The following is a 24,546-nucleotide window of genomic DNA, read 5'->3' as shown; positions in this document are numbered from 1 at the left end:
ATTCTTGCTTGAAGCGGCTTGCCAGGGATCATAGAACTGATATCGATCTGACGTTAGTCTTTGTTTAGCCAAGATGCTTCCAGGCTTATCAGGAGCCCTAGGTGTTGGAACCCTGAAGGGGTAACGCCTGCAGAGGGATCAGGGTCTTCATCTGAGCCTGGGATGGCGGTGCAGGGTATAAGCCCACATCAGGACTTGTTTGTGTGGTTGGCGGAAGTGCCATTGCTGATGCCTGGGGTATAGCTGGCAGGGATATCGCTCTTGGGATGCATCCCTTTATTCAGCCCATTCTGTAAGGGATTGGAAAGAGAGATCATTGCTGGAATAGGATGGTGGCAGCTGAAGTAGAAGGCAGAAGGTCTGGAGCTGTTGCCATTGAAGGCAGGGGCAGTAGTGCTGTTTTTTGCCCACATTTGTTCTGTGTTCGCCATGGCCTGTGTGGGCTTGAGGTCATTCTCTTGTGCCTCTGGTTGATTCCTGCCCATGAATAGCGCTTGACCCTTTAGCAGGCACAGCACTCATTAAGCATTTTTAAATTGTGCAAGAGAAATGTTATTTTTTTTAATGCTGTTTGGTTTTATTTCGTAATTGTGTTTCATTGTTTTTTAAATTTGTATATGTATGCTGTTTAGTCCTTGTCACAAGGCTGGCTGGTAGTGACACGTCAGACCCGGAAGAAAACACACAGACAGACGGTGGTGATGAGTGAAACTGAGTGCAATGGCTGCACTCAGTGTTTAATAACCAATAAATAAAAAGGTTGAACAAACAGAAAACAGGACACGGTGCTTGAGGCCAAAATAAACAGTCAAACAAAACGAACTAACACTTAACAAACGGTGCACGGAGACAAACAAACACGGTGAGTACAAAAACACTTATTATTATGGTCCTTAATTTTACGTTCTCCTTCTCTCACCCGTTCTCCACTCTCGAACACCCAACCCCGAGTGAGTGAAAACATGCTGCTTTTATGCAGTTGTACCGAGACTCGATTGCTAGTCAATCATTCAATTGGAATCTCGGTACAACTGCACGTGAATTAATTAAAGTGCACTCCCGTGACCACACATTACATTTTAACCAGCACATGAAGTGATTTGTGCCATCCTCGTGCCTAAATACAAATCTACATTTTTAAATACACGTGAAACACAGACCCGTTTATATCCCGTGTACCATCTCTATACACCAACATTTACACGCAACATACAACACAAACTACGCACAAGGGCGTGGCCACATATACCCCCCCTTGTGCGCAGCACACATGGCATCAACGGCCACCTCCCCCCTTAAAAACCCAGCAGCCCAGGACAAAGTCTCGGGCTGGGAAGGGAGGCTTCAGTGGGCCCATGGCTGGCAATGCTGTCAGCACCCCTGCCGGTAGTGGCACGGCTGACAGCATGCTGGTCCACTCCTGCAGCGAAATTGCTGCGGGGGATGCTAGTCTCCTGACCTCTCCCCCTTTCTTCGTAGCCGGTAGCTCCCTCCTGTGGGGCTCCGGCCACAAGAACTCCTGCAGCGAAACTGCTGCTGGGGAAAGTGGTCTCCTGACCTCTCCCCCTGTCTTTGTAGCCGGTAGCTCCCCTTTCTGGGGCTCCGGCCACCGTACTCCCTGTGGTGGAGGTGCGGGAAGCAGAGACAGCTCCTGCTGTTCTGCTCCTGGCAGTGGTGGAGGCAGAGGCAGCTCCTGCTGCTCTGCTCCTAGTGGAGGAAGCGGTGGAGGTGGCGGAGGCAGAGGCAGCTCCTGCTGCTCTGCTCCTAGTGGCGGAAGCGGTGGAGGTGGGAGCAGCGTGTAGTCTCCTGGCGATGGAGGTGGGAGCAGCGTGTAGTCTCCTGACGATGGAGGTGGGAGCAGCGTGTAGTCTCCTGACGTTGCAGGGGACTGGTGCGGCTCTGCCTCTCTTGCAGGGGACTGGTGCGGCTCTGCCTCACTTGCAGGGGACTGTGATGGAGGCAGTGGTGATGGGGCGGATGCTGGCCACTCAGAGGGAGGCTGTGGCGGCTGGGCTGGTGTGTGCCGTGCTCCCTTCAGCAGCATAAATAGAGGCTGCTGGGGGACACCGGCATCCTGCCCTTCTCCCCCCCAAAAAAAATTCAGGGGGTTGAGCCTGTAACTCCTCTTCTGGCTCTCGGGATGGCAGCGATGGCTCCTCCCCCTCTAGCTCTCAGGACGGCAGCAGCAGGTGAACCAACAGGCATGCTCCCTCTGCTGGTGGACATGGGGACAGCAGACATTCTTCCTCTGCTGGTGGAGGTGGAACCAGCAGGAATCTCGGTACAACTGCACGTGAATTAATTAAAGTGCACTCCCGTGACCACACATTACATTTTAACCAGCACGTGAAGTGATTTGTGCCATCCTCGTGCCGAAATACAAATCTACATTTTTAAATACACGTGAAACACAGACCCGTTTATATCCCGTGTACCATCTCCATACACCAATATTTACACTCAACACGCAACATACAACATATAACACAAACTACGCACAAGGGCATGGCCACATTGCCACAGTCCTTCTCTGGGCAAAAGCAAGATAAACGAATGGAAAGGGATCCTCTTCTCTTTCTCACCTGCATCACCTGGGGAGGGGGAGGGGGAGGGGGGGGCCTGGATGCAATACACTCTGGTTCCTCCCCTGGGTTAACAATGAGATCTGAGGTTCATGTGTGGAGTTCATCAGAACCGCTAACAAATAATCCTACACACACACACAAGTGTAAGAGCCCCTCCCAATGTTCGATGTGTTTATACAAAAAAGTTTCCTAACAGGCACAGCTTCACCTGGCTCTTCTTATTTTGCAATGTTTGATTAACTGCACATGAAATATTCAGCTGATAAAAGATGTAGAAAAGCAAGATGAAGGATGGAAGAATATTGCTGAAAAAGCTTTTTTATTTTGTTGCACATTCCATTTCTATTGTTGTGTTCAGTAGGAGTGCCCTGTTCTTCTATACCACTCTCTATATATCCTTTCACTACGGAATGAATTCAAACGCATGAAGGGAGGGAGAGTAAAGTTTGTTTTATTAAATCATGCACATCACAAGTGTTAGTGCAAATAGTTTAATCTGTACTCCAGAATTTATACTGTACTTTCCATATCTTTACAAAATAGATTTTAAACAATTATTTACTTTAAAAAATGTAATTCTGAACTTTAGCATCTCAGGACAATATTTGCAAACAAATTATGTACAGGAAGGTACTCGCAAGCACCGCTTTGAACAGGAAGGTACTCGCAAGCACCGCTTTGTACAGGAAGGTACTCGCAAGCACCGCTTTGTACAGGAAGGTACTCGCAAGCACCGCTTTGTACAGGAAGGTACTCGCAAGCACCGCTTTGTACAGGAAGGTACTCGCAAGCACCGCTTTGTACAGGAAGGTACTCGCAAGCACCGCTTTGTACAGGAAGGTACTCGCAAGCACCGCTTTGTACAGGAAGGTACTCGCAAGCACCTCATTGTACAGGAAGGTACTCGCAAGCACCTCATTGTACAGGAAGGTACTCACAAGCACCTCATTGTACAGGAAGGTACTCACAAGCACCGCTTTGTACAGGAAGGTACTCACAAGCACCTCATTGTACAGGAAGGTACTCACAAGCACCGCTTTGTACAGGAAGGTACTCACAAGCACCTCATTGTACAGGAAGGTACTCACAAGCACCGCTTTGTACAGGAAGGTACTCACAAGCACCGCTTTGTACAGGAAGGTACTCACAAGCACCGCTTTGTACAGGAAGGTACTCACAAGCACCGCTTTGTACAGGAAGGTACTCGCAAGCACTGCTTTGTACAGGAAGGTACTCACAAGCACCGCTGGCAAATGAGTTGTGTTGCAGTTGGGCGGCTGTTTGTACTTTATTCTTGTCAAAGGAAACGGATTACCACAGAACATTGTTGCTATTACAGCTTGTGTACATTTTTTCACAAATTAATGATTCGTCAATCAACAAACACCCAACAATAGTAATATTTATAAAAGTATACATTCACCCCCCCATCCTTTTAAAACACTAAAGTTCCTATTTACTCATTAAACTTTAAAACTCTAAATCTATTCCTGTTAAGAACATTTTATCATGTTCAGCTTGCAAGGTGAGGGACTTGTGGATTTAATCGTTGATAATTTGCATGCCTGTATTAAGAAAAATAAATAAATACAAAAATAATGGGTACCGGGATTGCATTTGATCAGATTACAGGACAGCTGTGCAATTGATCAACTTCTCTGAATGCAGTCTTTCTGCATGCCTTACATCTGCAGAGATACACTGTGGTGTTACTGGAACCAAATCAGATTCTGTGGCTCAACCTCATTAAAAGGTCCTTTAGTAACTGATTAAAACTAAACCCCTTCAAGACCTAGGTGTGCCAAATGCATGCCCCAACGTTAATCCCATTTTTAATCCTATCATCAAATGATATGCAACATTTAAAAAAACAAAGACTTATGGGTAAAATGCCCAAGTTGCAAAAGTGAACTACATTTTCTTTAACATTTGAGGTATAACCAAAGGAAGGGGTGGTGATTTCAAACTGCATTGTTTCCTCATGGTACAACAGCACTCCATCTAAATGTGTCTTTACTTTCTATCAACAAATAAACAGAAACTGTGGAAATATGTACAAACACCCCCCCCCCCCCCCAAGGCCGACTCAAGACTACAGCGCTGAGTGCGACGAGGAAGCGCTAGAAGTGTGCGGTCAGGTGTTAGATGTACACTATACACATGCACTGTAATAAACACTTACACTAAACATGTTGATGTGCCTTTGGCATGGAAACTGAACTGAACCTATATGAAACTGTAACACTGCACAAGTCCTGCACAAGGCTGCTGGAATTGGGAGTTTTAACTTGAAGGCGAGACATTTTGGTTTGGATTGTATTTATTTATTTATATTTCTTTTTTCAGGGTAAAAAAACAGTGAGATGTAACACCTCCTTTACAGTGGTGACCTTGCAATCAGGCATTTATAAGCAGCCCTGAAATCGGGTGGGAGTTGATGTGGAGAGGATATGCGAGAAGATTGCACATCGCTGAATTGCGGTATTAGCTCTGTCACTGTACCAGCTACTGCAGAGGACTCCTTTAACAAAAATACTGACACCCCAAACTGCTACGTAGTGTTTCGTTTTTTAAATGCACGGAAGTCTTAATTTTGAAGGTACAATACAAAAATGTACAGATCATTTTATACCCTGGCTAAAGCACCTATACATTTTTAATAGAAGGTTCTTATTTCATATTCTCTCAGAAAACTAAATAAGAGAAATGATATTGTTCTTTATTTGTATTTTCTTGTAGAGGAGTGTCTAAGCTGTTCCCCTGAAACATTCAAGCCACAGAGAGGGTAAGAATGGCACATCACTGAGGGATGGACTGGGTGAATGTGTGTCTAGTAACTTGACCTAGAGGACCACATTGCCTCAGCTAATGTAGCAACCAAGTCCTGCTGTAAAAACACACCTGAACTTGTGAGAACAGTTTGGTACCTAAAAAGCCTAGTTTATGCCACCACAATATTATGAGAATCCCAACATACACATACAAAAAAACCCTGCAAATAATGTATTACCTAGAGTTGAAGTAGTAAGTCACAATTTTTATTCCCTCGATATATGTACAGTTCCATTTTATACAGGTAAAGCAGAGAGACCCTACTGTTGCACTCTGACAGAGCCGAGTGTGTGTGCCTGTGATTAGAGGTGTGGAGGAAGGCGACGGGGTGTCGCGATGGAAGCAGCATGGGGAGGGTGAGGACGGTGTGCTCGGGAGGCTGCTCTCAGGGAGAGCCCCTTGACAGGCCAGGGTACAGCACCACCACGGTCACAGCAACCAGCACGGCCACCACGGGCATCCAGGGCAGCCAGCGACCCTGCAAGAGAAGAGCAGGAGGGAGGAGGAGGGAGGCGTTACACACCGGGGCACAGACAGCTTCCAGTAGGGGGCACAGGCTACACACACAGGGAAAGCAGGCTGTCTGCTTTTACACTGAGTAAACCTGGGACTGGGAAAACAAACAAACAGGGCTGTGTAGCTCTGTGCTTGGAGGGCTGCCGATTGTGCACCAGGTTAAACAGGCATCGTGAGATAATGAACAGATTTGGGTCTGGAAGGAGGTTAATTCCTGCTCAGGAAGAGCTGCCCATCCCTGCTCTACAGTATGAATTAAAGGGGTTACATTATAACCAAGGTTTTAAAATGTAGGGTCTGTCTTCTTATTTTTATTACCACTGCCTCCCACCCCTTGGTTCTAAGGTCTTATTTCACTTATATATATATCTATATCTATATATATATATATATATATATATATCTATATATAAAGCTCAAATCTGTATTAAGAACTCAACAAGACAGTTGCTCTTGTTTTCTGATCACTTCTTTTTTGCTAGGTCACATTCATTCAACTGTAGCTGCAATCAGGTCAAACAACACAGGTAGGGATTATTAGGTACCAGGAAGTAACAGCAGCTTACATTTTAAATGTGTAGGGAACAAACACTGCACATTCTGAATAAAAGCAATCGTCCCTTGACTAATCCCCAGAATGGTGCTGCAATTCTAGCACATACTCCATCATTACTGTGTGTAAGCCCTCAAAAAGCCAGGATGAATGTGATACATTAGTGAGGTCCTACCCGAAGCCAGACAGACGACTGTTAGACGATTAGTAGAAGTTTGTATAAAGTTGTGCCCAGCGCATCTACTGACCAGGACAAGGTCTCAGACACAAGTAGTGCACTTGCTTTTGTCATGCACTGCTCTTGAGAGGAGAATGACACACAGAGGTGATACACACACACAGACATTGACTCAACAGTAGCTCTGTGTACCTTTCTACCGCAAGGGGCCGAAACACCAATACAGGAAGGCCAGGACAAGGCCGATGAAAATGGCTTGGACAGGTTGCAATATGGAGGGCTAAAAAAGGAGGGAAGGGATAGTAAATAATCAATTTGAGCAGGGGGTGTGCAATTTAGAAGGACAAAAGAATGGGGAGATTTTTTTAAATATTTTTTTTAAAGCAAACACAAAATCATTTCTATTCTTTTTTTAAAAAACAGAATAAATTTCATCTCTCACTAACCGTGAGATACTTTTTTTTTTTTTTTTTTTAACTCCTTCAATATCCTCACTTTCAATAAAAGACTGTTTAGTAATAATTATAAAACCTCAATATAAAGGTGCGAGTCACACTTGGTTTCACTTGCACGTGTGAAAATGAATGTACATCTTATTGTAGCTCTGTGTATGTTCCATGCTCGTGCCAATCTAGCTTTCCTAGCAGTGAAGTGCTGCACAGGCCAGCTGCTTGCAGATCAGCTCTCATGGTGCTGTGGAGAAGTGAAGCAACGGAGCTGGACAGTAAACAGCCTAAATACTGCTGACTCAAGCAGCTAGGATTCTCATTCCTGTATGAAGAGCACTGATCACCATCACCATCACCGATACACTGTTCACAGCATATTACAGTTACAACAGTCAGGCTTCAGAGAAGAGCTGTACTCTATAGGATAACAGGGGGATTACTTTTAAAGGTTTTGGGACAAAAACATTAACATCACAATTATTGGAGGAAAGGAGAGCTACAGGAATAGAAGCAGCGACAGGTAACATGAGGAGAGATGTCCTGGGACGTCCCAGTAATGATGATTAAAGCACTGAAGGAATCCGAAGATGCAGAATATCCACTGAAATGAACATGGTTAAAAAGTTTAAGAAAATTTCTGCAATAGCTCCACAGCATTGCCATTTGTGCAGTGTAAACTGGTTGAAGGTGCGTATTCCTTATTCATTAGCGAACACCAGACAACAACAAGGACACAAATTTAACATTTGAAGGTAACTGTTGCGTGAATTATGAACAGTGAATCTTGTACATTTAAACCAGATCTTCAACAACATTACTGGCATGATGAAGTCATTCTGACTCTCCAGGAAGTGGAGAACGAGTTGCAATATCCAACCCTACTAAAGTGATAGATTCATTACTGTGTTACAGACTCACGGAGCGGAGGAATCGAGACACTCACATGGCTTTCTTTCTCCTGCAGCAGCTTCAAATTCACTTTACATTGCTGGAGCTCGTCTGTGATGGTCTGTTTCTCCTGCTCTGTTCTCTCATACCTCTCCTTCAGGTCTGAGAGCAGAGCCTGAGTCTCTTCAAACTAGGAAATCAACAAGAGAATCTTCATTACACAAGTGTTCGTCAAACAATGGGGTGCGGATACCTGCTTTCAGGAGGGTCCTGCAGTAAAACCTCCTGTTCATTACATTTACAAGGCAAAGCATCCTTCAAAAATCATTACACACAAGCCACAATGGAGATTACTCAACTATTTAAGGTTTCATTTCATGCAAGTTACGGGGAGGGAAAGAAATTGTGCTTTGCTTCTTGATTTTGTTCAGGAGGCCCTTGGTTGTACCTGAGAGACTAAAAGGATGTGTTTGAGAAGTTGATGTAATGTTTCAAAAGAGCACCGACAGAAATGAGTGATTTATTAATGAAATGGTTCAGAAGAGAGTTACACCTTATGATACTCCATGTGGTGTAAAACAGTTTGTTCTCTAGTATTGCAGCCCATGTTTTTGACAAGCATTTCAGTCTCTGGGGCGGTCGTGTGAAGCAGAAGGTGTCTGCACTAAGAAATGTGCTCCCCTTTCTAATATTGAAGAAAGGGTTTCTTTAGTATTATCGATGAGCAGCTTGGTGCAATGTTTGACTGGGGTTTAGTGAATGGAAGGCTTGAGAAGTGGATACCTCTTTCTGCAGGCCCTTGGTCCGGTTGCTGGCCTCTGCAAGCTGAGCCTTGAGACCACTGGCATCCTGCTGGTGCTTCTCCTTCAGGACTCCCGCCTCGCTCTCCAGGTCTCTGCGAGTCTTCTCCAGCACACTCAGGGTACTGGTCAGCTCCACACTGTGCTGGCGAGAGCTGTGCCAAAGCAAATGTTCAAAACCAAAAGGATTAAACACACAAGACTGCTTGGGAAAGCTGCTTTATGCAATAAAACCCTCCTGATTGACTTGCAAAGCAGAATCAAACTATTGCTTATTGTAATAAAACCAGCGTCACGGTCTCTGCACTGTATTTGTACAGCTGAAAAAACTGTCTGAATGTAACTAAAATATCATCCAGAAGCATTCATTCTGAATGTTAATCTTCATTGTTCTGAAGCACACATCAATATGTATGTCACAAAAAGGGAAGGTTATCATTTATTTCAAAGCCTCCGAGGCATGCTATGAGGTTTACAGATAGGGATAGGCTCAATATATTGTGTATGCCAAAGCAGAATAGCTCCATCAATAGTTAATGAAGCACTCATTCCAGCGGTACTGTATTCATATTGGGGGATGTAACCAGTGAAAGCAGCACAATGTCAGCTGTTTTACCTTATCAACCCCCTGGATCAATAAGGATTCAAGTGCAATGAACATAAACACAATCAATATGTACCATTTCCTCAAGAAACTAGCACAAAGAAATCTACAGCTAAAAATAAAAACTCAGACAGTGAAGAAGTGTTTTTTGTAAAACATTAGCAGGACTTGTGTTGCACTGAACCAACGCATTCCTTGAAAATGAAGTAAGAGTGTCTGTATAAAAGGAAACGTGATAAGATCACACACACATTAAGCCATTCTTCAGGAGCATGTCTAGTTCACTGCAGGTTGCCGCTGCACAGCATTTCAACACAGACCACAATGTTTTAAGACCCAATCAATCCCTAGAACAATGAGCTAAGAAAATATATTTGATTATGGGAACTGCATTGTTCACAAGGCGGCATCTTGCCAGAGCTTTACAGCAGAGCAGGGTCATTAATCATGAGGCGCCGACTTCAGGAAGAGCCGGCTGCACAGGGACCAGCGAGACCCAGCTGCTGGTCAATAGGGTTCTGGACCTCAGGTCTGTCGAACTTTCTGCCAAGTTTCAGGTTGTTTTGTGACAACGTACTCTAGTTACCGCGGGAACTTTGCTGTTTTTAACAGATTTGACTCATTGGAACGAGAGCCATAAAAACAGCAGCATGTAGCACGTTCTCCACCTATTGACAGATCCTTCATAAAGCAGTACTGAGGTTGGTATCTCCCCCTTCACAAATAGAGCTTTCCTCCGCTATGAACTGAATGCATCCTCTATCGTCCCCAAGTACTCCCTGAAGAGGTTCTCTGTAAGTGTCCGTCTTGGACGAGTTCCTGCTGTTTAAAATACCCTAGTAGAGTGAATGGCTTGTGTTTTCAAGTCTGAAATTACACATTTAAGAAAAAAAAAACATGTTGTTTCCTATGAAGTGCATCACAATGAAGTACTGTATAAGATGTCATTAGAGGCTGCATGCTGGACACAGTATGAACGCAGAGGGACTTGCCTGTCGAGCTCCTTCTCCAGGCTCTGCAGCTTCCCCACGAGGGGGGCCTTCTCCTCCTGAAGGGAAGCGCACTCACCCTGCAGAGTCGCACACTCCTTCTGGAGCCTCTCAAGCTCATCTGAAACAAAACAGCATGTCATTGTTTTTACTGTTTGGGCAAAGTCCCAGTCCTTAATTCTACCCTAAACTTTCTGCAGAGAACTTGGACTGACATTCTTTCCTTTTTGTGGAAAATTAATTGAAACAGTTTAAGAGATTTGGTAAGAGGTTAAATGTCTTTAAAAATAGGTCAAAGTGATTTGCTTCAAGAAACATGCACACAAGCATCAAGATTATTTTAATATAATGCAAATTACAACTGCTCTGTCCTGGATGCCCCTTAACCCCTTTGCGGTCCACTTATTCAGCGCGTCTCAGGCACGTCAGGTCCAATTTATTTTCACACGTGGAGTTTATTTTAGACGTGCTTTTTTTTTTCACAGTAAAACAGGTTTAAAAAGGCACTGCATATCAACAGGACACTCAGTACTCCATCTCCAGCCCCGCCCCACCCCTTGTTCGGTGTATTTTTCACATACCTCTTCATAGTCGTGCATACCGATAAATCATCTCCTGATCACTCGTTTTATCACCAAATGCCTCAATAATGCGATCCAAGCCATTATTTTATTACTGTAACATCTCAAAAAGCTCTGCAAATGTTTGTGATATTCTTTGAGCGCTGGATGCAGAAGCAGCTATCTTGTTTGTTTAGGCCTGTGTTATCTCTGTGGTGCCGGGGCTATGTGTATTGCTCAGATCCGCCCTTTTGGGTTTTTTTTTTGGCTTCTCTCGGCTCCTATCGGTCTCACTCGGCCATTGAATGGTTTTCTCGTCTTTTTCCGGAGAAAAAACAACTAGAAACCTGAGTTTTACGTATTTTTATTGATTACGGACAGGGTCTGACATCGGACCAGAAAGGGAAAATTGTAATGTCGGACCTGGTCCGACATAGGAACACAAAGGGTTAAGATTGAGTCTCTTGCTATGCTTGATTCCAGTCTGAAATACAAATGGACTTGCATGCAGTATGTAACACAGAAATCCAGGATGAAAAAGGTTCATAAGCATTTGGCTAATTACCCATACAAAAAACAAACATGTTGTTACAACCTACTGTGAAAGTGAATTACCTCCCTGATAAATTGGTAAGATTTTGACACTAGACACAGGGAAGTTAAACCACTAGACACTACACAGGGAAGTTAAACCACTAGACACTACACAGGGAAGTTAACACCTGTAAGGTTTTCTAATTGTGAAGGTAAACATTTGTGTTCAGTGCGGAAATACTTTCCTTTGGTCACCCATACTGGTAATTATCAGGCTGTATATACAGAGCTTTCACAGCTGTGAGCCATAGGTAAGGGACTGTGAAATTTGTGTTGCATCTTATAATGAGAATACAAGTGCTGGTGTAATGGCATCATGGGGCACATGGGAGGCACGACCTGTTCCGCGGTACAATGGGCCGCCCTATAACAAGTGCGTTTACCTTGCAGCTCGGCAGCCTTCTCCCTCTGCCGACTCTGCTGCTGGAAGCTGGCCTGCAGGCTGGTTATCTCAGCCTCGTACTGGGAGGCAGCCGCGCGCCACTTTTCCAGCTCCTCCCGCACCATGCTCAGGTCCTCCTGCAGGGCTGTGATCTCGCGCTCGCGCTCCGAGGTGGCTGCCTCCATGGCTCTCCTCATCACGCTCACCTCCTCCTGGGCCTGGGACAGCTCCTCACGAGTGCTGCTGATGTCATTCTCCTTCTCCTCCCGCAGTGTGGCAACGTCTGCCTGCAGCTTGTGCAGCTGGGCTGGGGGGGCAAGGGCAGCGGTGCCAGATTAGTCTCACTGTTCAAATCTGTGCATCATAAACTGCTGCTTACACTACTACTAGCAACTAAAATACACTGGCAATGCTTTAGTTCAAGGAGCCATTATAAATAATGAATACATTTATAGCAACTAAGGCATTTATTTAGAAGAAACCTTACACTAGTACTGTGCAATTGAACTGCAATACATTCCTTGTTAATAAACATCAAACTCTAATTAAAAAATGTGTCTTTTATAATTAATATATATATATATATATATATATATATATATATTTATTTTAAAAAACACAGCCATAAGTACATATAGGTACATGCAAAATACAAATTAGATTATACATGGTAATTGACACAAAGTATTAATTATATTCAGATTTTAAATAAAATAAAAAGCTTCTGTAAATACTAACTTAAATTTCCCTCTTTCAAATCCTGAAGGATAAATCTACTGATAACAATCTAAACGTTTGCTTTGTGCTTTGGTGTTTTGATGCCCTAGATGTCACAGCAGCTTAGTGACAAACAAAGAGTGCGACAGACCGACCTTGCAGGAGTTGGATCTGCTTGGTGGAGTTCTCAGTCTGCTGCTTGCTCGCTCGTCTCTCCTCTTCAAGCAGCGCTGCACCAAAGCACAGGGAGATGAGTCTGACTGGAGCCGACAGGGGCCCCCCTGATGTCCCACTGCACCCCCCCACAGGACCACAGAACCAGGACAGGGTAGGTTCAGCTCACACACACACACTGCACACGACACCTCGGAAAACACTTCAACATGCACAAAAGGAACTACCTCTGAGCTGAATTAGAAGAATAGGGATAAACCTTCAGTGCCTGAGGTGTGCTCAGCCTGCTGACATCAACACATTTAAAAAACTCGACTTCGGGATGCAAACCAGTCAAAATGATGTTGGGTTACATTTGATTTGTACTGAGGAATTCTTAAAAACGTAGGTGTTTAGAAATGCTTTTGAATGCAGTTTGCGATTCTTGCTGACAACAGGGGGCTGCTTTGTCAGGTAACAATGGTCAGAAACACGTACAGCCCGGAAAACTTGCCTTGTGCAGCAGGAGTCCACTGGACTAGACTAGGAGGCACCAGGCTGCTTTTACATGAGGGAAGTACCTTTCACACCTTTGTGTAAAACAGCTATGGATTGTGTTACTCAGTACTGGTAGAATTCATTGATGACAAACACACAAACAAAAACATGACAATTACACTAAACTAAGACATGGCTCCCACACACTAACGGTTTGAATTAGAAGGAGGGGGAGAAGAGCTGGTGTATGTTGTGGCATGCCACACATTTCAGCAAGTAAAATCAGCACGTGTTCAGGTCTCTCATAAACAGTCAATGTAGGAACAGTGTATGCAGACTAACTCAAAAGGAAGATCCTGAGAGCACTCACATTGCAGTTCTAAACACTTGTGTTTGCCGCTCTTGGCTAGCTCCTGCGCTTCCACCAGCTCCTTGTGCAAGTGCTCGATCACCTGCTCGCTGTCCCCAGGCTCCAGGTTCACACGGCGAAGCTCATCTGCAAAGAAACAGGCAGGTACAGATCAGCGGGGCGACAACACACAGCCACTGACTGTGCAGGGAGACACACACACACAGAACACTGCCCTAACCCTAACACAGCCACTGACTGTGCAGGGAGACACACACAGAACACAGCCACTGACTGTGCAGAGAGACACACACAGAACACTGCCCTAACCCTAACATAGCCACTGACTGTGCAGGGAGACACACACAGAACACAACCACTGACTAACCAGGTAATAAACAAACAAATTTAAAATCTCATTTTCAGGCGTGACCTGACTGACACAGCAGCATAAATTAAAGTAACTGACACTAACAATAAATCCATTGATCTTTCCTGCTGTGCAATTCCATTTGAAACATAGGGCTCAAATGTCCAATTCTGAAAGACTGGGAACCAACGTACCCGATATCATGTTCTAGAACATGTGTTTCTAACAAAACTGCAGATTGAGACCTACTGTAAAAACAGCAGGTAAAATGTATGGAATTATTTTGTGCAACGTATAATTACTTTACAAGATGATACAACAATTACATAATAACACTATGTAAAGAATTCATAAAATTTACGTAATTGTTCAAAGCCATGACAGATCAGGTAAATAAGGTAAAATGGCAAATGAGGGGGCTCCTGAGTGGCGCATCCAGTAAAGGCTATCTGCATGGAGTGCAGGATGTGCCCTATACCCTGGAGATAGCAGGTTCGAATCCAGGCTATGTCACTGCCAACCGAGACTGGGGGTTCCTAGGAGGCAGCGCACAACTGGCCGAGCGCCGCTCCGGGTAGAGAGGACTTGGGTCGGCAGGGCAATCCATGGTTCACCGTGCACCAGCGACCCCTGTGGCTGATAGGGCGCCTGCGGGTCTGCAGTGGAGCCATTCAGATCTGTGTTGTCCTCTGGCACAATAGGTCTGGTGGCTTCGCTGTGGATCCACAGTGCGAAAAATGATGAATTGGCAGGAACACATTTCAGAGGACGTGTGTTTCAGCCTCTGTTTCCCGAGTCGCCAGGGGGGTGCAGCGGTGAACCAGGATAAAAATAATAATAATTGGACCTTCCAAAATTGGGGAGAAAACCAGGGTAAAAACCATTGGCAAAGATTAAATTTAAAAAGAAAGAAAGAAAGAAAGAAAGAAAGAAAGAAAGAAAGAAAGAAAGGGTAAAAACCATTGGCAACGACAATTTATAATAAATAAATAATTAAATAAAACATCTGGAAATCATCACCAGCATAGCCTTTTCATTTTTATCAATGTTGTTATTCTGTTAAGAGCCAGCTACAAACACTCCAAAAGAAGCATTCTTAAATGTCAATGTTGTACTGTACAGGGGGTCAAAGGAGAAAATGGGAGGGATGGCGAAATGTTCTCCCCCAATGAGATTATACTTCAACCCTTACTATTAAAAGCTAGTGGTGTAATGATAAGCTAATGTCACGATACGACACTTGCGATAGGATCTGTGTCATGATACACGTGATGGTCATGATGGGCTAATTATATAAATGCACAAGAAGATCAAATGATCATTTATTGAAGGACTATTTTGTAGTTAAAATGAGATACACACTTATTCTTCATTAAGAACCACTGCAAATTACTATGAGCTATGTTTGCTTTTAGTCTTGTATCGCAATACAAATGAGACAAACCTTTTTACATTACATCACAAAGAAAGCATCACAATTCATCGATACACAATGCATCATTACACCCTTATTAAACTCTGAGAACCCAAATGAAAGTGGGCACTGGAACAAACTGGGGTGCACCGAGCTCTCCATGAACTTGTGCTGCTTTGCCAACTTCAGCTTGAAAGATCTCAGGTCACCCAGTTCAGGGTGAGCACTTTTTACAGGTCGCTAGTTCTACAGTAAGACAGTGAAAGTGTTGACAGACTTTCGTGTAGCTCACCATTTCATTGGGACTAACAAGTTTACCATGTAAGAAGATACATACGGGATTCAAATAAAAAGCTTCAGTTTATAGGACATGCATTCACATACAGGCATTAACTTGTCTACTTCAAAAGCTTCAGGAAAAGTAAAAGAACTGCATTGTATCTCAAATATATTGGGATCCTGTGTCACTTTATTTCCTTCTGAGAAAAGCATACTTGCACATACTGTGTTTCAGTTCTAACTGTATATACAGTGCCTTGCGAAAGTATTCGGCCCCCTTGAACTTTGCGACCTTTTGCCACATTTCAGGCTTCAAACAAAGATATGAAACTGTAATTTTTTGTGAAGAATCAACAACAAGTGGGACACAATCATGAAGTGGAACGAAATTTATTGGATATTTCAAACTTTTTTAACAAATAAAAAACTGAAAAATTGGGCGTGCAAAATTATTCAGCCCCCTTAAGGTAATACTTTGTAGCGCCACCTTTTGCTGCGATTACAGCTGTAAGTCGCTTGGGGTATGTCTCTATCAGTTTTGCACATCGAGAGACTGAAATTTTTGCCCATTCCTCCTTGCAAAACAGCTCGAGCTCAGTGAGGTTGGATGGAGAGCATTTGTGAACAGCAGTTTTCAGTTCTTTCCACAGATTCTCGATTGGATTCAGGTCTGGACTTTGACTTGGCCATTCTAACACCTGGATATGTTTATTTGTGAACCATTCCATTGTAGATTTTGCTTTATTTTGGATCATTGTCTTGTTGGAAGACAAATCTCCGTCCCAGGCTCAGGTCTTTTGCAGACTCCATCAGGTTTTCTTCCAGAATGGTCCTGTATTTGGCTCCATCCATCTTCCCATCAATTTTAACCATCTTCCCTGTCCCTGCTGAAGAAAAGCAGGCCCAAACCATGATGCTGCCACCACCATGTTTGACAATGGGGATGGTGTGTTCAGGGTGATGAGCTGTGTTGCTTTTCCGCCAAACATAACGTTTTGCATTGTTGCCAAAAAGTTCGATTTTGGTTTCATCTGACCAGAGCACCTTCTTCCACATGTTTGGTGTGTCTCCCAGGTGGCTTGTGGCAAACTGTAAACGACACTTTTTATGGATATCTTTAAGAAATGGCTTTCTTCTTGCCACTCTTCCATAAAGGCCAGATTTGTGCAGTATACGACTGATTGTTGTCCTATGGACAGAGTCTCCCACCTCAGCTGTAGATCTCTGCAGTTCATCCAGAGTGATCATGGGCCTCTTGGCTGCATCTCTGATCAGTCTTCTCCTTGTATGAGCTGAAAGTTTAGAGGGACGGCCAGGTCTTGGTAGATTTGCAGTGGTCTGATACTCCTTCCATTTCAATATTATCGCTTGCACAGTGCTCCTTGGGATGTTTAAAGCTGGGGAAATCTTTTTGTATCCAAATCCGGCTTTAAACTTCTCCACAACAGTATCTCGGACCTGCCTGGTGTGTTCCTTGTTCTTCATGATGCTCTCTGCGCTTTAAACGGACCTCTGAGACTATCACAGTGCAGGTGCATTTATACGGAGACTTGATTACACACAGGTGGATTCTATTTATCATCATTAGTCATTTAGGTCAACATTGGATCATTCAGAGATCCTCACTGAACTTCTGGAGAGAGTTTGCTGCACTGAAAGTAAAGGGGCTGAATAATTTTGCACGCCCAATTTTTCAGTTTTTTATTTGTTAAAAAAGTTTGAAATATCCAATAAATTTCGTTCCACTTCATGATTGTGACCCACTTCTTGTTGATTCTTCACAAAAAATTACAGTTTCATATCTTTATGTTTGAAGCCTGAAATGTGGCAAAAGGTCGCAAAGTTCAAGGGGGCCGAATACTTTCGCAAGGCACTGTACTTAAAGTAGAAACAGACATGTCTATTGTGCAGGAACCTTTGAAACCAAAACAATTATAAAATCAGCAACAGGCCCACTCTACAAAACCAACCATTAATAAAACTGACAACTTCATTATGAAAAGCAGTGGTTACTTTGTTAATGTTCACTAATCATTTCCCGTCTATCCCTGCCCTTAATTAGCTACTGGAGCATAACCTGACAAACACCAACACAAAAAACTTTTCATGATCAAAGAATTACAGAGAAACTAACAATCGAGGGCTTTTTTCCTCCTCTCATTTGCACAAAAAACCAAACAAACAAACCCCTTCACAGATTTACTGAGCAGACGTCATTGATATGCTATTACTAGTCTGCACCGTTCCAATGTAGAACACTCTTTTTGTGGCAGCACGAAGCACTGAGCACATTCCTCAAACATTACATAATACAGGGGAAGTCAGCACTTCGGTCAACTTGCCATACATCTCACAAGCATCGTGCAGCGATACCCACATTGACAGCTTTCCACTTCTATAACCTTTAGGATACGTAAAGAACCCAAGTAGGGCACAAGACACATTACAAAGCATACTTTGAATTTGTGCTGTTCATATGCTCCTTACACTTTAGAGGTAATAAAACAAACCGTAACTAAATGCCATCTGCAGACTAGGTCACACAAATACTGAAACTGACATTACATCACTGAATTGCATGGTCACAATAACAGCACTACTGGCATGATTTATGAAGAGTCATAGATTAAAGACGGGTCACTTTATAGCAATACATCCCTCACATAATACTACCATTTAGATACAGTATGGCGATGCCCTGCACCTGTAGTAGAGTTACATTCGTTTTAACCAGACATTACTGTATGTTCTAGAAATGTGAATGAAACGCTTTCAATGTACTTTAAATCTTGACGTTTTCTTTGAACTGATTAAATCAGAGCATGTATCTTAAGCCTCTGTGTGCCGTGAAGTTACAGCAATGGTCTACCCCAAAACATCCAGACTGGGAAGATTCAAACCCAGCTCCAGAAACTGTTACTTGATTGATTACTGTCTTGTTCACAGCCATCTTAAAAATAACGTGCATGTTCTAGCGCTGGCACTGGTTGGTACATCCGTCCTCTCAACCAACAGTGAACCCGAAAGGAAGAATTTCATACATCAATTGGGGAGATGCGGGTATGTGACAGCGAGAGTTATTTTGGGTATTTTAGAATGACAGGTGAAAGGGTTGACGATCTGTTAAGGCTGTACGCCTTTCCAAAAAAGAAGCACTGTAGATGACGTAATTCCGACTTGTCGTACTGAGACCCTCGCCTCCGACAAGAAATGATGTCAGAGTCTGAAGTATGTACTGTAAGTTTTGTACTCTAAAGTAACATTTAAACTAGTCAGTAGTCAAAAGAAATAGTCTTTATATTTTGGTTTTGGTGTGCTATTTAAAAGATTGTGCATGTTGGAGTTAAAACTACATTTGGTGACCTTTCCGTCACCGAATGTAGTTTTTCTTTTGCCGCACCTCGCCCGTGAAATGTACTAAACATTATCATGCCAAAATCGTAGCCTTAGCAATGAACAATGAACATTATGTCACATGGAGTTTCCTGTGCCGATACAGACACTCTCGTTTGCACAGAAATAATAAAATCTTTGCTTTGATTTCCGCAGGTGCATTAATTTCTGTCTTCTTAAACTACAGTTGCCAGCCATCCCCCAGTCCATCTGCTTTCCTGCAACTCTCTCAATCATCATGTCCATGCACCAATAATGAAACCGGTTGTTATTTTCAATCCTACCTGCTGATAGCAGCAATCAAGGACGGTCTTAGTCTATTTTACCTCATCCATCTCAGCCATGCTGACTTGAGCAGACAGGAATGTAACCTAAGCAATTCTAATTCCCTTCACAGTGCAGCATGCCCGCCTCTATTGAAGTTAATTCAACAAAATGATGAAAACACTCAAAATCTGAAAGAAATCAGTAACATTTTCTTTTGGTATGGCTCCAGTATAACTAAATAACTAATGTTATACACGCATTGCATATTGTACTGTATCCCTTAAAGAGGTGAGAACTAAGGCTTCAAACTACATTCTCTTACATCTTATTAACACTATGCAACATGACACATTAAAGCTGCTTCCTGGAACCTTAGCACATCCTATCTTGTAGGTCAAATACAGCATAGGAAGTGACTGGGTGTATCTTCTTCACAGCAGCTAAAATTGGTGTCTGTAGGTTTAACTGTGTTTGAACGTTTGCTCTTTGTGTGAATGGTTCGAACTTCCAGGCACTACTGATAATCTATGGGAATAAACACATAACCAAGCCCCAGGACTTTGTTTTTCAAACAACAACAGCTTCAAGTGAATGAGATTCGGTGATCGATAAAACCAGGCAGTCTCATTTGATCAAACTGTTTTAATGTGGATTTTCTTTATCCTGGAGAGCCACCAAACTAGCTGTAGACGTTCTTAATTCACACCAGCAGCTGTACTGAAGAGCATGTTCACATGACAGCATTGTCAAAGGGACTGTGAGGATTGCATAAGTATTCACCCCCTTGAGTCAATATTTGGTAGAGGCACCTTTGGCAGCAATTACAGCCATGAGTCTACTTGGATAAGTCTCTACCAGCTTTGCCCATCTGGACACTGCAATTTTTGCCCATTCTTCTTTGCAAAATTGCTCAAGCTCCGTCAAGTTGAATGGGGACCTTTGGTGAACAGCAATTTTCAACTCTTTCCACATATTCTCAATTGGATTGAGGTCCGGGCTTTGACTGGGCCACTCCAGGACATTGACCTTTTTGTTTTTAAGCCACTCCAGTGTGGCTTTGGCTGTATGTTTGGGGTCATTGTCCTGCTGGAAGATGAATCTTCTCCCAAGTCCCAGGTCTCTTGCAGACTTCAGCAGGTTTTCCTCCAAGATTTCTCTGTACTTTCCTGCATCTATTTTGCCCTCTATCTTCACAAGCTTTCCAGGCCCTGACGCAGAGAAGCATCCCAATAGCATGATGCTGCCACCACCATGCTTCACGGTAGGGATGGTGTTCTCAGGATGATGTGCGGTGTTAGGCTTGCGCCAAACATAGCGCTTAGTGTTGAGGCCAAAAAGCTCTATTTTGGTCTCAGACCATAGAATCTTCTTCCACTTGGTCTCAGAGTCTCCCACATGCCTTCTGGCAAACTCCAGCCAAGATTTGATGTGAGTTTTTTTCAACAATGGCTTTCTTTTTTGCCACTCTCCCATAAAGGCCAGTTTTGTGAAGCACCCCAGCGATTGTTGCCGTATGCACAGTGTCTCCCAGCCCAGCTGTGGAAGACTGTAACTCCTTTAGAGTTGCCATAGGTCTCTTGGCGGCCTCCCTGACTAGTGCCCTTCTCGCCCGGATACTCAGTTTTTGAGGACTGCCTGTTCTAGACAGATTCACAGTTGTGCCATATTCTCTCCATTTCTTAATAATGGACTTTACGGGGGGCTCCCGAGTGGCGCATCCAGTAAAAGCACTCGCTAGAGTGCAGGATGCGCTCTATAGCCTGGACGTCGCGAGTTCGAGTCCAGGCTATTCCACAGCCGACCGTGGACGGGAGCTTCCAGGGGGCGGCGCTCAATTGGCCGAGCGTCGCCCGGGGGGAGGGAGGGTTAGGTCGGCCAGGGTGTCCTCGGCTCACCGCGCACCAGCGACCCCTGTAGTCTGGCCGGGTGCCTGCGGGCTTGCCTGTAAGCTGCCCAGAGCTGCATTGTCCTCCGACGCTGTAGCTCTGAGGCGGCTGCACGGTGAGTTCGCAGTGTGTAAAGAAGCGGGCGGCTGACGGCACACGCTTCGGAGGACAGCGTGTGTTCATCTTCGCCCCTCCCGAGTCAGCGCAGGGGTGGTAGCGGTGAGCTGAGCCTAAAAAATAATTGGGCATTTCAAATTGGGGAGAAAATAATAAAAACTAATTGGCAACGACTAAATTAAAAAAAAAAAAAAAAAAAGGACTTTACTGTGCTCCGGGGGATATTCAATGCCTTGGAAATGTTCTTATATCCTACGCCTGATTGTTGCTTTTGAAGAAGCTTATTCCGGATTTGCTTTGAATGTTCCTTTGTCTTCATGATGTAGTTTTTGTTAGGAAATGTACTAACCAACTGTGGGACCTCCCAGAGATAGGTGTATTTAACCTGAAATCATGTGAAACACCTTAATTGCACACAGCTGGACTCCATTCAACTAATTATGTGACTTCTAAAGACAGGGTTGAATATTTATGCAATCAATTATTTTCTGTTTTATATTTGTAATTAATTTAGAACAATTTGTAGATTTTATTTTTCACTTTGACATTATGGACTTTTTTGTGAAAGACTCCTAATTAAATCAATTTTGAATTCCATGTTGTAACACAATAAAATGTGGAAAAGTCCAAGGGGGGTCAATACTTGAGAGCCACTGTAAATATTAGGAAAATCCTTCTGCTTTTTACAGGGCTTACACTGGCTGTGTTACTAATAGAAGTAATGTGATGCTCAATGTTCCTTTTACAGAACGTCATCTCAGCGATACATCATTGAAAGATATAATCCCTTAAAGATCACGCAATAAGAAATTCTAAACTGGAATTGTTTATCTAGGCCAGCCCTACCCTGCCTCCCACAAGAACCTAGGGTAGCACACAAGGGTACGGCTTCAATCAGGTTCTGAAAATGTGATTCACCCATCCTCTATATACTCTTCAAATATGCTGTATGCAGATTAGACTGCAGTAAGCTCCTGCTCACAAAGCTTCAGCTCCTTGGTAGATGGTCGGCTCAGTGTCTCATGGTGGCTCTTTCTTTAATGCCAACTATTAATTTTGCACTGGTGGTGTTCTACATTATTGTAACATGAAGAGCTATTATAAAAACCTTGAAATGATTAAATTACCCAGGAGATGAGCTTATTAAAACCTGTCCTTAATTGTGTTAAACAGGAGGAGATGAGCTTCTATAAATAGAGCCACCCGTCCTTGAAAGAAAGACAAGATCCTTCCAGGTGTACTGAATCAGAGGTAAACCCAGCAGACACATGTACAACAGACCAGTGTACTGATTAAGGCATTAGCCAAAATGTCCATCCACTTTACTTAGAACTCCCTTATAATGATCCTCTTTCCATTCTGGTTGACATTTCTCGAAGTTTTCAAAGCTTTTGAACTTTTCACAACTATTTGCAAAATGTACATGTTTTGAATTGTCCCCCCTCCCCCACAACAAACTTTACTTGCTGTTCCTTTGCACCATGAGCCATGAAAGTACCGCACTGTATCTGTTTTGAAAAACAGGAATTGACCCCCAACCCTGGCTATCACCCACTCCAGGTTAAAACCCACCTGCTGTGCATTCAAATACTGTTCTCAACGTGAAGCGCTTTCGACACACAGAGAGTACAGTTACACTCACAGTTCTCTCGCATGTCTGCTGGAAGCCCTGGCCTCAACCAAGGGGCCTGAAAGGTGGTGTTACAGAGGACAGAAACAGAGCAAGCAGTACAGAGTGCAAACACACCAGAGAGGAAGAACTTAATACAACGGAAAAGGACACTGAGGATCGAACAGCAGCACACTGTACTTTAATATTGTACATCTTGGTGTAGAATGTACAAAGCAACATTAGTAACATGTATTTGAGATGAAATACTGTACTGGAATGATTTTTTTTGCACGTTGAAAAGCCACAGGGTGATAGAACAAAAATTGACAAAGTGCGCCCCCTGTTAAATATCACTGGAATTACAATAGACTGGATATCTTGTATTCTACAATCTTTTCAGTATTTATTTTGAGATATGAGCTTCACAGAACATATGGTCTACATCACTGCAATAAAAAATGGTATACTTCTTCATTTTGTAGTAGTTCATATTTTAATAAACCATTTACAGTTTTTGCTTTTTTATGTGAAAATGTGAAAAAAAGAAATAGAAACTGAACTCTGCTGTGATGGGGCATGAATAAAAAGGCAGAGAAGCCACGTCACAGATCTTTCATTTCATCACTAGACAAACGCTGGGCTGGACTTGCGTAAAAAAAACTGCCAATTTCATTTGTTTTCTCATGGTATAAACTAGGGTCTTAAAACATCAAGAACGCTGAGATTCCTTTGGCTTTAAGAATCTGCATGAAACTATCGTAGGTAAAATGATGATGCCAAATGATATCTAGACATTAATGGATCAATTAAAACACAGGTACAGGACAAAAGATTCTAGTCCCCCTCAGGGCTGCAGAATGTTCGTGCCCACACAAACAATGCGCGCCAAAGCATTTGGTCAGGAGCTGAAGATTATACCCCCCACCCCCCTGGCACTAAGTTTTCGACTTTCGCTGGCATACGATAAGGATCCGAAGGAGTCACCACCACAAATGGTCACCAGTTAGAAGCCAAGTCCCATTGTTCTTTATCAGCTGCTCGCAGAAGACATGACCTCATCACAGAAACAAACACTGGCAACAAGTAGAAAGGACAGGAAGAATACAGGAATTTCCACTGGGCTGTTTCCACAGTTAAAGGACTTGCTTATTAGAATGTTTGCACAATTTGCAATGTTTTTTTTTTCAGTTAAAAGGGAACAGACGCACCCTAGACAAACATTCAGTTTGATTGATACACTGTTGTACTTCCAATAAATGATCAGGGTCTAAGAGCTGAACTCAAATTGACTAACTGTCTCAACACCACAGTTTCAAATAAACTGTCACTATTTTATTACAGTCTGTATACGGAAACCTGATTTAAATCAGACTTGGGTGGCGAGTTCTGTGTGCTAGGTGGTCCAGTCAGCTATCACTAATTATGAATCTTCTAGTCAACCACATCCTTCTGCTGCTCCAAAGCCCTCTGCCTCATCTTTCAGCTTCTCAGATTATGACTGGGGTGATGCATGGCCATGAATAAGCTATTGCTGATCTGTTTCAATCAATAGTCTAACCAG

The 24,546-nt window shown here is 43.3% G+C and overlaps 1 protein-coding gene across 14 annotated transcripts in view; it reads right to left on the bottom strand.

Annotated features, from left to right (window-relative positions):
- Positions 1 to 3,020: 3,020 nt before the first annotated feature.
- The window catches only part of LOC117412360 (sarcolemmal membrane-associated protein), an 87,603-nt gene continuing 66,077 nt past the window's right edge, over positions 3,021 to 24,546 (bottom strand). For 10 of the 14 annotated variants that reach the window (XM_034906235.2, XM_034906234.2, XM_058988924.1 and 7 more), the window contains 7 exons: positions 13,669 to 13,794; positions 12,803 to 12,877; positions 11,932 to 12,237; positions 10,398 to 10,515; positions 8,785 to 8,956; positions 8,057 to 8,191; positions 3,021 to 5,895 (listed from right to left, as the gene is read on the bottom strand). In XM_034906235.2, coding sequence (XP_034762126.2) covers positions 5,803 to 5,895; positions 8,057 to 8,191; positions 8,785 to 8,956; positions 10,398 to 10,515; positions 11,932 to 12,237; positions 12,803 to 12,877; positions 13,669 to 13,794 — 1,025 coding nt within the window. In that variant the 3' untranslated portion in view covers positions 3,021 to 5,802. Of the gene's footprint in view, positions 5,896 to 6,856; positions 6,945 to 8,056; positions 8,192 to 8,784; positions 8,957 to 10,397; positions 10,516 to 11,931; positions 12,238 to 12,802; positions 12,878 to 13,668; positions 13,795 to 24,546 lie in introns of all 14 variants that reach the window. The other 4 variants (XM_034906237.2, XM_058988926.1, XM_034906242.2 and 1 more) reach the window with 1 other exon arrangement.

Source organism: Acipenser ruthenus, chromosome 16 (genome assembly GCF_902713425.1).
Source record: "Acipenser ruthenus chromosome 16, fAciRut3.2 maternal haplotype, whole genome shotgun sequence".
In the NCBI taxonomy this organism is placed as follows: Eukaryota; Metazoa; Chordata; class Actinopteri; order Acipenseriformes; family Acipenseridae; genus Acipenser; species Acipenser ruthenus.
The sequence above is the reverse complement of the archived record's forward strand: the minus strand, read 5'-3'. Positions and strand labels throughout refer to the sequence as shown.